At 37.7% G+C, this 17246-nt stretch overlaps 1 protein-coding gene across 1 annotated transcript; it reads left to right on the top strand.

Moving 5' to 3' along the window:
• Positions 1-898: 898 nt before the first annotated feature.
• On the top strand, positions 899-16330 carry EBAG9 (estrogen receptor binding site associated antigen 9). Its single transcript, XM_081950166.1, has 7 exons — positions 899-1158; positions 5158-5255; positions 7310-7388; positions 7521-7673; positions 9314-9421; positions 10172-10266; positions 15816-16330. The coding sequence occupies exons 2-7, from the start codon at positions 5173-5175 to the stop codon at positions 15934-15936; spliced, it is 639 nt and encodes a 212-aa protein (XP_081806292.1). The 5' UTR covers positions 899-1158; positions 5158-5172; the 3' UTR covers positions 15937-16330.
• The last annotated feature ends 916 nt before the right edge of the window (positions 16331-17246 follow it).

Genomic DNA, 17246 nt, shown 5'->3' on the forward strand with positions numbered 1-17246 from the left:
GATGATCTTTAGATGTGAAAGCTGGACATTGCAAAGGGGAAAAAATGTCGCCAAGGTTTGGAGATGGTTACAGTTAGTCCTTGTTTAACGACTGCCTCATTTATCAACTGTAACTTTCCTAAACCTCTCAGGTCAGCAAAGCACTGTAAAAGCAACCCCAGTTTAAGCCACACTGCCTCGCTCTACCATTTTCCCTACTTCTCCTAAATAAAAACATGCATATATTCCGATCAGTGAATGCAGACTAGCCAGCATGAAAAAAGCCTTTTCAGCGCGAGCCCCTCGGCTAACCCATCTGTCAGAATGCTTCATAAAAATTCTATTAATTAAAATATATTCCTCAATACTTTTAATTTGTATTTTTTTAATGATGAAAGTGAATCAGGGTAAAATAAAATATATTTTTGGAACAGAAAGCTGGGCCCCCATTCAAAGTAACATGAATATTCTGAAGCTAACCCATCTGTCAGAAATGGTGTAGGGGAGGGGTCTCCAAACTAGGCAGCTTTAAAACTTGTGGACTTCAACTCCCAGAATTCCCCAGCTAGACATGCTGGCTGAGGAATTCTGGGAGTTGAAGTCCAGAAGCCTTAAAGTTTTCAAGTTTGGATCTCTCTGGTGTAGGATCTCCTGCTTTTTTTTTGGGGGGGGGAGTTGTACTAAAATGACCTACAAGGTCCCTTCCAATCAATTTGTAAGCCTTTTCTACTGAGCCGTCAGCCAAAGGCGAACCCGAGGTCACGTGGCCAACCGGGTCTTGTGCCTCGTAAGCTCCACCCTCCCTCTCCTTGCATCTTTCCCTCCCGTCGGCTCCCTGGAGGGCTTCATCTGTGTGCGCTTGCGCAGGGAACGTCCATCCTTCCGGTTCTGTCCCCACCCCTTTCTCTCGAGGCCGAAGCCCCGGTTCGCTTTAGGTGTTGGGGCGGGACCGGAAGAGGCGATTACAGGTGGGGAGGGGGCGGCGTCTCTAGGGTGACAGGAAGGTGGAGCCGGTAGTGGCCGGTGAGGGAAGCTATGGAGGAGCCGAGAGCCGCGGCTGGGACGGAGGCCCTCCCATCCTCTTTTGAATGAAGGGAAGTCGCGGTCGCCGAGGGAAGCGGCTGTCCCTCGGCTTGAGCCGCGACGCTTCCACGTCCGCTCGCCTCCGCGCTGGACAAGGTGAGCGAAGGGAGCGCGGAGTCGCCTCCCTATGAGTCGCTTTCTCTCCCGGGGGAAGAAGAAAGCGCGCGGGCGGGTCTTGCTACCCCGCTCCTCCCTCAGGCCGGAGTCCTGATGAGGCGGAGGCTGGTTGGTTGGCCAGACATATCCCGGAGGTGGGCGGCCTTGCTCTCCCAAGGAAGCCTTCGGGAAGGTCCAACGTGGCTTTTTCTGTCAACGGACCTTTTTGGGGTGGTGGTGGTGTTATATTGGGGTGGCTCAGTGGCTAAGACGATGAGCTTGTCGATCAGAAAGGTCGCCGGTTCGAATCCCTAATATAAGGTCTCCTGCGTGAGCAGGGGGTTGGACTAGATGACCTCCAAGGTCCCTTCTAACTCTGTTAATCTTAATCCAATGCAAAACCTCTACCGTTGCAAAATTTTAAAATCATAAATGAATGCAATGTTGGACATTTATCTTCTGAATGAATTTAGGGAAGATTTAAAGAAAAAAAATCACGGTGGACTTGTAAATTTTGTTGGTAAGGTTTTCTTTGGTTGTCCCAAAGGTGCTTTTTTTTTTGTCCCAAGAGACAACTGGACTTTTTTTGAAAACGTTTCGCTTCTCATCCAAGAAGCTTCTTCAGTTCAAAGAAAAACCAGTAAATCCAGTTGCCTTTTGAAAAAAAGAAGGACCTTTGGGAGAACCATGACCTTTGATGACTGAAAATCTCCATAGAGTTTCTGTGATTGGTTTGCTTTGTTTTCCTCCATGGGAAAGAGAAGGGTAAATATTAGAACAAAAAGTTTCTCCGTTTCTTTCTCCCACGCAAGCTGATTTTAGTATGGCAACACCTGTGACCATGCTGTTTGTTTGTTTTCATTTCAACAAGCACTTTTTGCCCCAAGGAGCAAAACTTTTATTTTTTGTGATATTTACAATGGCCTTTGAAGTTAACATTGAGTTCTTGGCTCCTCTGATGAGTTCAGCTTTTTATTACTGTGGTGTCCAAATTATTTATACAATTTATGAAGGGGAAGCCTGTGTTCAGCAAGCTTGATTTCATTCTCACAAATCTTAAGACCCATATTTGGAATTGCGGTATCCTGAGAATAAGGCTTTAGATTGGGAGATTTTAAAAGTCTCTTGGTTATATTTTCCACTATATTGCATTTACCAGCTAGTTGATGGGATGTGAGCAACATATATTAACTTGCTACCTGTTGGTAGTCTCTAGATTTTTGACTATAGAAATGTGAGTATACTTGAGATAAAACTTGGTTGTTCATGTGTCACACTAGACTAAATGTATCAAAACGGACTGTTGCTGTCTTTATGCACATACACTGGCATGTGTGTGACTATAGCTAGTAATCTTCCACTCTGTTTCATTAAAAATTATAGTATATGAAAGCCTGAGTTGAATAGAGTCCTGCATCTGATGATGACCATGGCATATGAATGATTAAGACATGGAATGTAAGATATTGGTAATGGTAAAAAGCATGAATTAACATATTTTACTATGTTCTTTCCCAGTGAGGAATTGAATACTGTGAAGAAAATGAAACACCCCCCCCCCCCACACACAAGCACGAAAATGTGTATTGGAAAGTATTTGCTGTTATTATATAGTTTTTTTAGAAAATGGGAATCTATAGGTTAGTCATCATTGAATGTTATGCTCCAGTGAAGGGGGAAGAACAGTAAGTTGATTTTTGAAAAGTCAGAAGCGGATATGGGAAAAAGTAGATCAGAAAAAAGGAAAGAAATAAATGAAGTGAGTGAAATAATGGGAGAAAGACAGAATGCATGTGAAGTGATTGCTGCAAAAAAACTACGATGATGAAAGACTTGTGACAGAAAGCTACAAAGAATATACTCTAGTTAAAAGTGAAATATATTTCAGAGATTTTGATCAAATTTTAAAAAAATATTTTGGAAGAAGTGAGTGAACAGAAGGAACTTCTCTCCCATAAATACTGTAGTTTGGATGCCTTGCAAGCAGGAATCTAGATGGAATTTTATAGTTTAGTAATATATTCTGTCTAGCACTTGCCTGTCTATGCATGTAAGACATTGAAAAATAAGGTAAAATGCATACAAATCATACTTCTTTAAAATAAAAAGTTACAAAAATTAAACCATTTAGTGTTAATATTTACTCAAAATTTTTAAGATTTGCTGTTCTTGTAGAATTCAGAAAACAGAGCGAGTTTGGTGTAGTGACTAAAGTACCGAGCTAAAAACCCGGATACTGTGAATTCTCGTCCTGCCTTAGGCACAAGGTCAGCGTCTTGGCCCAGTCATTTGTTCTGAGCCCTAGAATGACAAACTACTTCAAACAATGCAGGGATTTCTCCTGGTAGATGACTCTAAGGAAACAAGCATCAGGCAACAACATCTTTTGTGTGTCATCTAACGTTTGATGGTCTGGAGCATATTTTAAAAATAGGCTCCCATTAAAGAAGCTTTTTATTGGTAGCTGTTTTCTTAACTAATAGTATTCTACAGGTACATATGAGGGCAAGCAATCTAATAATTTTTTGAGACTTTGCCAAGGTGTTTAAGAAATAACATGATTTTGACACTATGTTGCTGAACATTTTTTTAAAGCAACTTTTTCAATTAACATTGAAAGAAGCCTAAGTGGACCCTGCCATATCAGGGAAATAATGCTAGGAAGAAGATTGAAAGAAGCCTAATATTTGAATTCAATCTTCATTATATTGGACCAGTTCAGATATTGTAGCCAAAAGTTTAGCTGCTGCTGCTGCTGCTGCTGCTGCTGCTGCTGCTGCTGCTGCTGCTGCTGCTGCTGCTGCTGCAGCAGCACATTCCCCCAGATGCAGGATCCGCTTTTCGGATCATTGAATGCCACTTTGCACGGTCAGCTGTGTCTCAAGGGCACAGGTCCGCGGCTTACATATTTTTGTTGATGGTGTCTTGCCATCTCTGTTTTGGATGCCCACAAGGTCACTGGCAGTTGGTAGGCAGTCTTGGCCACGATGGAAGGTGATGATCTCTGGACATGTCCATACCAGTGGAGTCGGCCTTCTCTCATCTTCTCTATAACTGGTGCCACACCAAAATGTTTCAAATGGTGTCATTTGTGATGTGATCAAGAAGGTAGATGCCTGATATCCAAAGGATCATTCACATTTCCATGGCATGGAGATAGCTTTTGGTCCCTGTTGTTACTGCCCAACATTCAGTGCAATACAGGGCAAAAAGGCAAGTTCAGATATTGTACCCAAAATATAATTTAGCTTTGAAAATTTGTTATTTGAATAAGATCAAATTATTTGATGAATATTAAATTAATATTAATTTATTAATCCATCTTCTACTCTCTTGGACCTTTTTCTTTCCTCTCTGATATTCTACTCAGATGGGCAAAACAGTTTTCATCCAAATTATGGGTTTTTTTAAATGTTGTTTTTCCCCTGTTAATTCAGACATTCTCATTAGTGTTAATTATAATGCACATAGTTGGGATATCAAAGAAAGCTAACAGGAATACGGAAACGGAATAGGTCACAATATGGTTTGGAAAAGAAGCACAAAGAGTGCAGTATAATGGCTTGAGCATCATGCCCAAACCATCCACCATTAGGTTATTGAGCTAGTTAGTTAATCAGCTAACTTGCTGTCCTACCTTGTCAGGAGAAAAAACATTTTCTATTTCTTGAAGTGCTCTAGATGTCTATATGTTCTGACAGTTTTTGTTGAGGTCTAGCACAGTATTAATACATATTCCACTAGTATTCTTGTTTTCTTAAAAATCAGTGGCATATTGGATGTAGCAATCCTGCTTGCAGACTAGCACTGTGAACTGCATTAGATGTTCTTCAATACCACACTTTCCTTTTGATTTTTGATGGTAATATGCATTTGAAGTCATACTTATGGGTTGTAGCTACATTGAAGTGTATGCGCAGACTTCTCAGAAGTCTGCCAGAGCAACCACCATTGCAAAGTAGCATTACTCTTATCAGTACATTTTCCCCTCTCTTTCAGGTGAAGTCGTTCATCATGGCAATTACACAGTTCCGTCTATTTAAAATTTGTACATGCTTGGCAGCAATACTATCTTTTTTTAAAAGATTGATTTGCAGGTAAATATCAAAGGTTGCATATGAGTTTGCTCTGATTTTTCCTCTAAGATTCTAACTCATTTCTCTTGAGAGCTTTCTTTCTTTGTGTGTGTTTCAAATTGAGAAAGGGGGAATGTAGTACTCCTTAATACTTTTTTTTATGACAGTTTAAAACGGTTACAAACATGAAGTTAAATTTCTTCCTTAATTGAACAATAAATAGTGATGTAATTTGATATTGCATTGAGATATTTTTAAAGATCATTAATATCCCTATTATCTTTGTATAGATAAAGAAACTGGTATTATAACAATGCTTAAAAAAACAGAAAACTATAATGTCATATGATTAGTTTTAGCACTTAAGAATAAATGTCTGATACAAATTTTTATTTATACAAGAACCTGTTTTTAGGTGTGTGCTTCTTTCTTTGTGTACATACAATGAGTAATTGATTGAATTAATATATAAAGTATTAAGAGAAAGGGAAATAATATATTCACTTAGGAAAAAGCCACAAAGTTAAATAATATAAAGGACCGTTGGTAATATAATACTAGTATTTGGCTAAGATTAAGTTTTGTACTGTTTTGAGAACTGCTGTGAATTGTTACTTGAATTATAGATACTACTTCTGATTAAACAGGTATAGGAATAAGTATATATTCAGAAAATGTTTATAAAATATTTTCTAAGGGACTAAGGAAACACATATTAATTTTTGTTTAAGCTTTTATCACAACAGAAAAAAATGCCAAGGCATGCAATAATCTTTACCTTTTATTTTGTAAGCATTTTTGCTGCATCAATAGTGGCTATAATCTTTGGGGCAAAATAATCTAATATTTGATTTGGTTTATAAAGGAAAAGGACTGGCAATTTCTCTTTAAAATTCTGATCATCGGAACAGGAATATTTTTCCTTACTGTAGTTCTCATTTCTGACAGACCCGTTTTTGTTTTAATATTTCCTCTGGTTTTATAAAGTTACTTTGCTCTTAAGGTTTTGATTTTATAAACATATGCTATACTTTTCTACTCAATTTTTTTTATAATATATGTTTTATGCTTTCAAATATGCATGTCCAGCATGCATACTATTTTTTTCACCTGTCTGCAGGATTTGGAAGTTTAATGCGGCACACTTTTTTATGTCTTGGTAGAAATAAAATGTAGAGCATGTTTTTAGTCCTGAAAAGCACTAAAGCATGTAAATCTCTTCAATATTTCAATTGGGAAATATCAAGAGATTCTTTATATATTATAGGAGAATTCATCTGAATGTGCATGAATGTGGCAGTTGACATACCACAATGTAATCCGTAAGGTTGTTTTATAGATAATTTAAATTGTTTTCTTAAAGTTAGCTTTGTTAAATGTTGATTCTACAGTACTTTTCCTTATCGCATCATTTTATAAAGGAAGCTCATTATACCTTAGTGAAAAATTCCTTGAGTAATATGGATAGTACCAGTAAAAGATGTGCCTTGGGTTTTAGATTGTTAGAAAAAGATCTGGAGATTAGAACTGTTGGTTTTTATTCTTAAATTAGTATTTTAATCAGAACGGGTAACCTTCAACTTACAATAGTTCATTTAGTGACCATTCAAAATAACAACAGCAATGAAAAAAGTAACTTATGGCCCTTTTTTGAACAATCATGGTATCATCCCCATAGTCATGTGGTCAAAATTCAGACTGACAACTGACTCATATTTATGACAATTGCAATTTCTCAGGGTCATGTGATCACATTTTGTGACCTTCTGACGAGCAGAGTCAAGGAGGAAGCCAGATTCACTTAACTGTGTTAACAACTGCAATGGTTCACTTAACAGCTATTAAAGTGAGCAAGAAAGGTTGTAAAATGAGGCAAATTTCACTGCACAACTGTTGCTTAGCAACATAAATTTTGGGCTTGATTGTGGTCATAAGTTGAGGACTCCCTGTAGCTGAACTTAAATGAAAAGTGCTAAGTTTTTAAAATATTCTTTTAATTTAGCTTTTAAATTATTTGTTATTTACTTCAGTTTTATCAAACGTGTGAGAGTTAAGAAGAAACTTTTGTTTTTCAGGACTGGAAGAGGACGAAAGCTTAGTGGAGACCAAATAACTTTGCCAACTACTGTGGATTTTTCATCTGTTCCTAAACAAGTAATATATTGAATGGTCTGGATATCAATATTTAAACCCAGTTCTTCTACCAAATGACCCAATAAAAATAGGTTATAAATTATGAACATTGGAGGCCAATAAAGAACGGAACCCTTTCCCTTTTCTTTTTAGCCAGAAGTAGAAGATTGGTCTTCATGGGATGAAGATGGCCCTACAAGTGTGAAAATTGAAGGTGGTAATGGCACTAATCAACAAAATGGATTGGAAGAAATGGAGCCTGATTATTTTAAGGACATGGCACCAACAATAAGGAAAACACAGAAAGTATGTTTTCAGCACTCTCACAACAGTCTAAAGTCTTCCATACTTCCTTCTAATGTGGTGGTTATTTAGCAGTGAAAATTGATTTCTATCTGTGGCTCAGTTAGCTAGCTTATGCAGTTAACTACTATACTTTAAAAATGATCATATCCAGTAGAGCAATTTGAGCAGCATTTGAGCAATTTAAATTAGATTTGAATATGATTGAAGCTGCCAAAGCAGGCGATAATTTTCTCTCTTCAGTTTTACATCATTAAAAAACTTCATTTCTACACAAAGTTTACTGACTTTTGTGTTTGTATTTTTTGAGAGGATACATATGTAGCAAAGAAGTCATTTACATTATTTTCTCTTTTCTGTTTTGTATTTGAAATGTAATCATATTGAACGACCTGTATGTTAACATAATTTCCCACTCATTTTAATGAGTTTATATATGTTGAGCTTTATAGTTTTAATCAAGGGTGAGGCTAAAGAAGAAAGTTCAAAACCAAAACCAGTTACTGCATATGAATTAAGTTATGTGGATTGAGCGAGGTTATACATTTTTGTTTGAGGGTTGAGCAGGATTGCATGCCAACTTCCTTCTGACTGATGCTGTGGTAAAGCCCCACCTCATTCCACCAAGCAACTGGACAAGCCTATATGTGCAGAGTCAAAGTGGTTTGCTTCAGTTTGCTTCAGTCCTATCCCTTACCATTAGTAGGCTGTAGGGATATTGCATGTAATTAGTGTGTGTGTGCAAAGATAACATGTTTCAGGTTACAGAATTCTGAACAGTCTGGAGTGTGTATTATCCTAAGAGGGATAATCAGCCACGCTTTTGAAAACAACATTGGACCATTTGAAAAATGCAAAAAAAAGTACTTTACTTGCCTGCAGATGTTAACAGATCAGATGTATTTGCTCCTACATTTAAACAATCTGCTTTTTCCCCTTTTCATCCATACCTAAGAGTTGATGAAAACTGTAAGAAAAGCAGTGATTTCCATATTCACTTACAACCAGGAGTTAAAACTTAGTTTAGGAATGATGGCTGACACCTTGTGGCCAAAAAAGAAAAGAGCAGAGAGCAGTGGTTTAATTGTAGTGAAGGCAAGGGAGGAAGCAGCCCGCAAGCACAGAAGATCCCTCATCTTGTGTTCTCCTCATCCTCATTTTTTGCCTCATGCTTTTAACAATCCTGATTGGACAACTGTATTCGCCCTGCAGAATCCTGGTGTCCATAGGAAACAGTGAAAAGAGTTTTCTGCATTTTTGTCAAAATGTCTGGTTGTTTTATAGCCTAAATCTGTTAATCCAAGTACAGGGCCCTAAGAGGAGCTATATCAGAAGAGTAGATGGAAAGAGAGAGGAGCTGTTCTCACAGCCAGTTCCACTTCCAAGTCACTAACCAGAAATCAAATGATTGAGCTGACAAAATTAAGGATATTTTGGTTGATTGAAAAAGTGATAGAAAACTTGCAGGGTTCAGGCCCATTGCTCTTCTTGCACTGGCCAGAAATGTAAGTGGACATCTGTGAAACAGTGAACATGGTATCGTTGTGTGACATCGGTTTTTATAGTTGGGCTAATAAGTTTCCAGTTTTATTTGTTAATAATAGTAATATTGCAAATTACTATTTTCAATTCATCCTCTTCAGATCATTGTTAAAAAACGTGAACCTTTAAATTTTGGCAACCAGGATGGTAGTGCCGGATTTTCAAGTAGATTAGCAGCTACACCAGATGTTCCGTTTATTCACCAATCTGTAAGTAACTTCTTTATCACAAAAATTTTTGTACGTGTAATTTCCAGTATGTCTTAAAGAAGGAATGCTAGCGGTTGGGTTTTGTTTTGTTGTTTTTTTGGCCATAGGCAAGACAGATTGATAACTATAATCTAATAAAGCCTTAAATTGTTTGAAAATTTAGAAGCATTTGATGGTATTGAATCTATCTATATAAAAATGGCTGTGTGTGCGTGTGTGTGTTCCAGCATAACTCTGGAATGCCTTGAGCAATTTCAATCAAACTTGGTAAACAGATGACTTACTCTCTGGAAACAAATACTGTGGGGGTAAGTCACCCCTAGGGACGTGTGTTATAGCCTATTGTGCTGTACTGCCATACAGGCTTCTACTGTACAGTGCAGTGGGGTTGCTATGGTAATGGCTTCACAGTACTCCACAAGGAGGCTCCCTCTGGTAAAAGGGAAAATCCAACATTAAAAAGTATGCTTTGTCCGGACATTTCCCCCCTATAAATAAATACCCGGGCGACGCCTGGTTATCGGCTAGTAATAGATACACACACACACACACACACACAAACACACACACACGGTTTCTGTATTACAGTGAATTCATTCAAAGAAAATTGTTGTCTATAAGTCTCCCTTCAGTGCTTTCCAGGAATAGGTGGTTACATTTTTCAGAATTTAAATTGCAGTACTTTATTAGAATAATTACTCGGTGGCGCTGAACAGTATTTTGAAGATATTAATTAATTTTCATTTGCAGCCAGAACTAGGAGACTTGGAGACATGGCAGGAAAACAGAAATGCTTGGGAAGAAGAAGGAGATGATGCTTCCTGGCAAGCAGAAGAAGTTCTGAGGTAACTTTACCAAATCCTGTAATTATTATAATTTTTCCATCCACCATGATTCAGATAGGGTTCACTGTGACTGTATCTGGATAGAATGACAAACTATAGTTTATCATATGATCAATGAAGTCATCATGTGAATTTTGTTCCCTATCTCCTGGCACGGAGGCAGGAGGACATTAGGATCTTTAGCTTTCCTTTTTATTTAACAGCCTTAATTTAACTTAAGCTTTTATCAGTAAATCTTTCTTTTTGGCCCGAGGATACAGTTGCAAGTAGTGAGTAAAGGAAACATAAAATTATTAGCATGATGTATCACCAGGCACCCATGGTGATATCAGGCAAAAGGCAAATCAGTTTCTCAGGGTGTTTTGCTGCATCTCAATTAGATCTTCTGGAGCTCATTGTCATTCCTGCAAATAAATAGGGTGCCAGGATGTGCTGCTTTTCTTTGTAGAAAATCACCACCTGTATTTTTCAAAGTATAAGGCGTACCTTTTTCCCTCAAAAAAGAGGGTGAAAATCTGGGTGCATCTTATACACGGAATACAGCATTTTTGGCCTACCGAAACCCTGCCCCCTTTGCAAAAATGAACATGCAGAAGGTTTGGGAGGCTTGTAGAGTGCTCCTGGGGGCTGGAAAGGGCAAAAACGAGCAAAGATTTGCTATCTTTGCCCTCTCCCAGCCCCCAGGAGCACTCTACAAGCCTCCCAAAACCTCTGCATGCCCCCCCCCCTTTTTTTGCAAAAAACAGGCTGTTTTTTGCTTGTTTTTGCCCCCTCCCAACTGCCAGGAGCACTCTACAAGCCTTCCAAAGCTCTGCACGCCCCCCCCCCCCCTTTGTTTTCTTCAAAAACAAGGCGTACGGAGGGTTGGCGTACGGAACAAGGTGTACGGAGGGTTGGCGTACGGAAGAGTGCAAAAGCTTTTTTTTAAAAAAAATATCTCTGGTGCTTCTTATAGTCCAAACAATATGGTACTTATGTTTTATAGAAAGGTCTTTAGATGTCAAAGGTAAATTGAGGAGTACTTACTTAAGGAGCCATTGATGCTTGTAGACACTATATTCCCTATATCTGGATTAGATTTTTATTCCGAAAAATATGAAGAAGCTTACAGTGCAAACCTGCTCTAAAACTTCTAAAACTCCTCATTTCCTTTGAAGAAACTGCAGTTAATCACGTCTCTAGATCTGAAAATTATTGGCTAGGGTTTCTGCCAGCCTTGACATAGATGTGACATGCCTTTTGCTGCCAGATCATGTCACCTGGAGGGGCTGCTAATTCACACCTTCTCAGTTTACCAGCCCTTTGCTCTTAAAGAGTGCTGTTGTTGCTAGGATAGTAATTTAACATTTTTCAAATATTAGGTAGCCTTCTAATTATTGTCCCAATTCTTTCAAATCCAATTTAAACCAGAGATTTTTTTTGCTAGGGATCATTAAAGGAACATTTACAAAGGAAATCAATTATATCATAATTCATATACTGACAGCAGCAAGAGTAGCATACGCCCAAAATTGAAAAATAGACGGCATGCCCTCCGAAAACATGATAATTAAAAAATAATGGACTGCGCAGAAATGGTTAAATTAACTCTCAAACTGCAAGATAAAGAAGAAACAGAATACTATACAGTATGGGACAAATGGTATCAGTGGTTAGAGAATAGGAATTACAAGTGAAAGTAGAATATTGATATATGTAAATATTAGGTTATAGGAATTATAAATGTAAAGAAGAAATTGCAAATGAAAAATGAATGGAAAGTATGGAAGATGCTAAACAAAAGGGGATATACCGATGTCTTCGGAATGGGAAGAATGGATGTTGGATTTGATTTTTATGTTTTGTTTTGCAAAAAGTTTAATAAAAATTATGTATTAAAAAAAATTATTATTGTCCCAATTCTATTTCCAAAAGCTTAGGATGGTAAAACAGAGAGATGCATATGAAGCCTAGCAAGTAGGCAAACCACTAGTGGAGAATATCTTGCTTATATAGATAATTGAATTCAGTTTTCCATGTCTTATCTTTTTATTGTATTGTTTTTAACTCAATTTATGGAGGTTGGGATGTATCCCAGTCGGAGTTGTTTATAATTGGAGCAGCCTTTAAGCTCAGTAAAATAAATGAGGAGATTATATGTAGAGTACTCAAGTCAATGGGAAATCCTTGATCAGTTATTATTTAACATTTAGCCACAGTATAAAGTTATATATTAGTTGCTAAGGCTGCACTCCCATGTATCAAGGATGCAAAATTTTGACTGCTACTATTGGCAATGGCAAAAAGTATGAGGTGAGACCCTGGGAAATAATTGTTTTATATTTTTTCACATTTTTTCTTATTTCACATTTCGCGTTTTTTCTTATTTTGAAGATTCCTTTTTATGCCCCAGTAAAAACTAATCAGAAGTGAAAGTGTTCTGTTCTGCTTTGTTGAAATGCTTAAATGACGTTTTTATGTAGATATACAGGGGGGAAATTCTCCCGGTTCAGCCTGGTAGGGACGATTATCCTTGCTTCTGCGAACTAAAAAAAGCTTCCAAGGATCATGCAGCTCAGGTGTGAGCTGCGCAATTATCAAAAGCTGCCCGCCCTCCCCGTTTTTTAAATCATTTTTTTCCTGCCAATCAGCTCACAGCTGATCAGCGGGATTGTCGGAAACTTTTCCCCCAACTTTTTAAAGCATTTTTTCCCTGCTGGTTTGAGTGAATAGGCAGGGAAAAAAATCTTTAAAAAGCAGTGAGTTTCTGCGAAAGAAAGAAAGAAAGAGAAAGGGAGGGAGGTATGTATATAATGAATAGCTTCAAATATGGATTGAGGTGCTTTGGTCATATAAGGAGAATGAGGTTCAAATTGTAAAAGAAATATCGAGGAATAATAAATAGGTTGAAAGGAAGAGGAAGACCAAGAAGAAGTGGTTAGATATAGTTTATGAGATCTGGAAAAAAGGGAGTAGTTTGAAGAACAAAAGGCAGAGTATGAAATATGCCATGGTATTAGAAGGTGGGTAGTTTGATAGTTTACAAAAATACTGAAATATATTGTGAAAGGTATTGTTTTAAACTAGTTTTAATTATACTTCCTTTCCTCTTCTCTCCTGCCTTTAATGTCCTTGGTTTATTTCTTTTCTGCACTCTGATAATGTTAGTCACCTTAAGAGAAAATAGCCTGATGGGAGTGTAATTATGTATCTGCGAACTATAATTCTGCATTAAAAACAACCCCACAAAATGTTTTAGCAAGCCAGCAGAGGGCTCACCGCACAGCTAACATTGCCCTTTAGAGTCCTGGATCGAAGGCATTGCTTGGAGATTGACGTCTTTCTAATGCTAGATATTGTATGAGATCCTTGCCGTGGTAGAATCAAACTAAAAAGCTGAAATGTTTTGTGTCCTCAAAGACAGTATGACAGTATTTGAAAACAAATCTCAAAACAAACAAAAATCCCCAAAGACGGTTATTTATTTATTTATTTTAATGAGCATTTAAGAACATGGTAGAAAAGATAGGGAATAAGCAAGTCAAAACACACATTAATACAAACACAATATTTAAAAACAAAAAAACATGCCATTATATGGTTTCCAAATTAAATTGAATTCTATAAACCACTTTTGTTTCAAGTATAAGGTTATTGTTGACAAATTGATGCACATTTGCACTGCCTAATTTGTTGTTATTCTAGAGAAGGAATTAAATTTTCAGTAAAGTGTCACAGCGGTTGTTATATAAAAAAGCCAATACATGTATTGTTGTGGTTTATTAAATGGATTTTATATTACTTTTATTTAATTGCTTTTTATTGTAACTGATGTATTTTGCTCACAATCATAAATAAGTTATGAGTTGAGTGGCCTTATAAATTTTGTAAATTAACAAATGGCCATTTTTACTCTCATTCATTCTAGTTTCAGAGAAAACATAAGACCAGCCCTGCTGTATTACTCATATGTCTGTTTAGCCCACCCAACTGTTGCAGTTACCAACTGATTGCATTTGGGAAATGCAAAACTTCCCAAATGTTGCCTTTCATTCAGAAAGGGGTAAACAGCCATGGCAATTAGTGTCCTTAAATAGCGTCTTCCTGCATGGGTTTGTCTCCTTTCAAGGCCATGCAAACTGCCATTATCACTAGATTTTGGTTGATTTTGGAGTTCTAATGTATGCAGTATGCAAAAAAGTATTTTCTTGGTTCTACAATTGTGGGGTTGCAACTCTGATCCCACCTGATAATTGGCCATGTGGAGATTATGGGAATTATAGCGCAACAAAAACAGGTGTTTGGAAAGGTTGACTTGAGAATTTGGGTCATAATAGTGAGTAGCCCTCTGAACAGGTAGTCTTATCTTACCATCACAATTGGAATGGGGACTTCTGTTGCTAAGTAGTGTGGTTGTTAAGTGAGTTGCACCTGATTTTAAGACTTTTTGCTATGGTCGTTAAGCTAATCACATGGTCTTTAAATGAATCTTAATTCCTCCATTGACTTTGCTTGTCAGATGTCCACTGGGAAGATTGTCACTTGACCCCAGGACACTACAATCGTTTTAAATACATGCCAGTTATCAAGAACTTGAATTTGGATCATAAGACTGATGGTCATAAATGCAAAGACTGGTTGTAAATCACTTTTTTTCATCCCACTGTTACTTTAAATGGTTTTTAAATGAACGATTGTAAGTTGAAGACTACCTGTATCTTTTAATGCTGTCTTAAGTATTTCTTGGAACGATAGCCAACTCCACTCCCATAGAGTTAGTGATGAGAAGGATCACCGGTGGAAGTGAGTAACAAAAAGTGTATTTTTCTAATTGGTGACTTTAAACCAGTCATTCTCTCTCAGCCCAACCCTCCTCATAGTGGGAAAAACAGGAAGAGGAAGGTGTGGTGGGTATGATCTCTACCTTGAATTATTTGTAAAACAATAAAAGATGGTATATACATAAATAAATATATTATTAAATTGAGCCCAAAATATAGAACATATCATATTTCAAATTAACAGTGATGCATTAAAAATGTAATTATCAAAAGAATTTTGAAAGTGCATTTTGTAAAGGTAAGTTGCAGGTGAAAAAACAACAAACATGGCATACGTGATGACAGAAAGGGTCAAATTCTTCAAGTAATGGGTTTTACAGCAATCACCTAAATGTTGGATAGAATATAAGGTTATTAAGGATATCTGTAATAAACGTGGCATACTGTGATCCACTTGATTGCCGGAAGGTAGAGTTCCATCTAATCCTGCAGGATGCTGATCACTGAATCCGGGAAGTTCTGTCAATAGAGCTCAATTTACCACTTCTTAGCTTGGTAGCTTAATAAGCAGTCATGATTCTACTTTTAAAATGAAATGGTGCTCCACTTTATCTACCGTCTGACGGATTATTTGGATCATTTGTACAGTTCAGGTATTTGGCAATCCATTCCCATGCCGAATATAAGCAAACAAATCGGTACCGGTGAGGCTCAGGAAGTGCCTGCAATAGTCTACGATCTTGAGTTACTCGAGGGACATTTAATTCTGTATTTTCTGTGACATTTCAGGCAGCAGAAAATGGCAGAAAGAGAGAAACGGGCAGCTGAGCAACAAAGGAAGAAAATGGAGAAAGAAGTACAGCGGTTAATGAAGAAAGAGCAGAATAAAATCGGGGTGAAGTTGTCTTAATGCCGCTTGTTATGCCAGCAAAGGAAGAGGGTTCGGTTTCCACCGAATTGCATCCTTTTCTAATGATCTCAGTATTTAATAGAATGAAAGTTTGCCATTTTTGAAGTCATCCAGGAAAAACAGTTCATAATTCCTTAGCGTATCTTCAGCTGGACAGTTGAAATGACAGAAGCCTCATTGCACACAATTCCTCTAGGACAGGACGGGGGTTTTCTTCTGAAGCCGAATCCCATTGCATTCCTTGCAAAGAGATACTGCTACGTAACCTCTTCAGCTGCCTGTTTTTGAAGCTAAAGTAAAAACAGAAAAGGTGTAAATAGTTGAATGATGGCAATCTATTCTATTGTCTATTACGCTTATTACTGAAAAGACTAATTAAATGATTTTAAACAAAGTCTTGCTTTTTTTTTTTTTTTTGCTTGTCCCCACAATTCTTGTCCTTTCTACAATACACCAAGTGCCTCGTTGCATATTGTGAAGAAGCTGACCAAGCTGACAGCGTTATTGCACAGAAGAGAAAGTGAATTCTTAATGCCAGCCATGGTGACGTTGACTTTTTTGCTTTGTGTCTCGGGCATATCTGTTTCGGAATTAGATGCTTGTTTTCAAGTAAGGAAAGTTAAGTGAAGATTTTATGCGATATGGTTCCCAGCATTTTTATTTGAGGGGAGTGCAAAATCTTCCTTTGTCTCTTTCTGGTTCTAGTTGGTGGACAAGAAGGTCACGCCCTAGACCCCTGCATGTGGGGGGTGCCTCAGGGCTTGGGTATTTTCCCTCTCCTCTTTAACATCTCAATGGAACTGCTGCATGAGGTCATCGGACAGCATTGGATGTGGTGTCATCAGTATGCTGAGGATACCCAGTTATACATTTCCCTGGGCCAGGCAAGTAATGCTGTTATGGTTCCTGTCCAAGTTTCTGAAGGCTGTAACAGTCTGCATGGATTCAACCATTGCAAGTTAGAGTGGCTCTAGGTTTTTAGTCCTTCAAACAATGGTGATTTCAATCAATCAATCAGAATACAGCTGGAAGGGACCTTGGGGGTCCTTCTAGTCCACTCCCCTGCTCAAACAGGAGACCCTATACCATTTCAGATAGGTGGTTGTCCATTCTTTTCTTAAAAACCTCCAGTGATGAAGCCTCTGCAATTTCTGAAGGCAAGCTGTTCCACTGGTTAATTGTCCTCACTGTTAGGAAGTTTCTCCTTAATTCCAAATTGCCTTTCTCCTTGATTAGTTTCCATCCACTGTTTCTTGTCTTGCCTTCTGGTGCTTTGGAAAATAAGTTGACTCACTCCTCTTTGTGGCAGC

Source organism: Natrix helvetica, assembly GCF_964273705.1.
Source record: "Natrix helvetica genome assembly, chromosome: 4".
NCBI lineage: Eukaryota > Metazoa > Chordata > Lepidosauria > Squamata > Natricidae > Natrix > Natrix helvetica.

Bases quoted from the DNA above. Each gene is read 5' to 3' on its own strand.
- EBAG9 (XM_081950166.1), top strand. From the start codon at position 5,173: ATGGCAATTACACAGTTCCGTCTATTTAAAATTTGTACATGCTTGGCA. The intron at 5,256-7,309 runs GTAAATATCAAA...TTTGTTTTTCAG, and splicing joins TTTAAAAGATTGATTTGCAG to GACTGGAAGAGGACGAAAGC. The intron at 9,422-10,171 runs GTAAGTAACTTC...TTTCATTTGCAG, and splicing joins TTCCGTTTATTCACCAATCT to CCAGAACTAGGAGACTTGGA.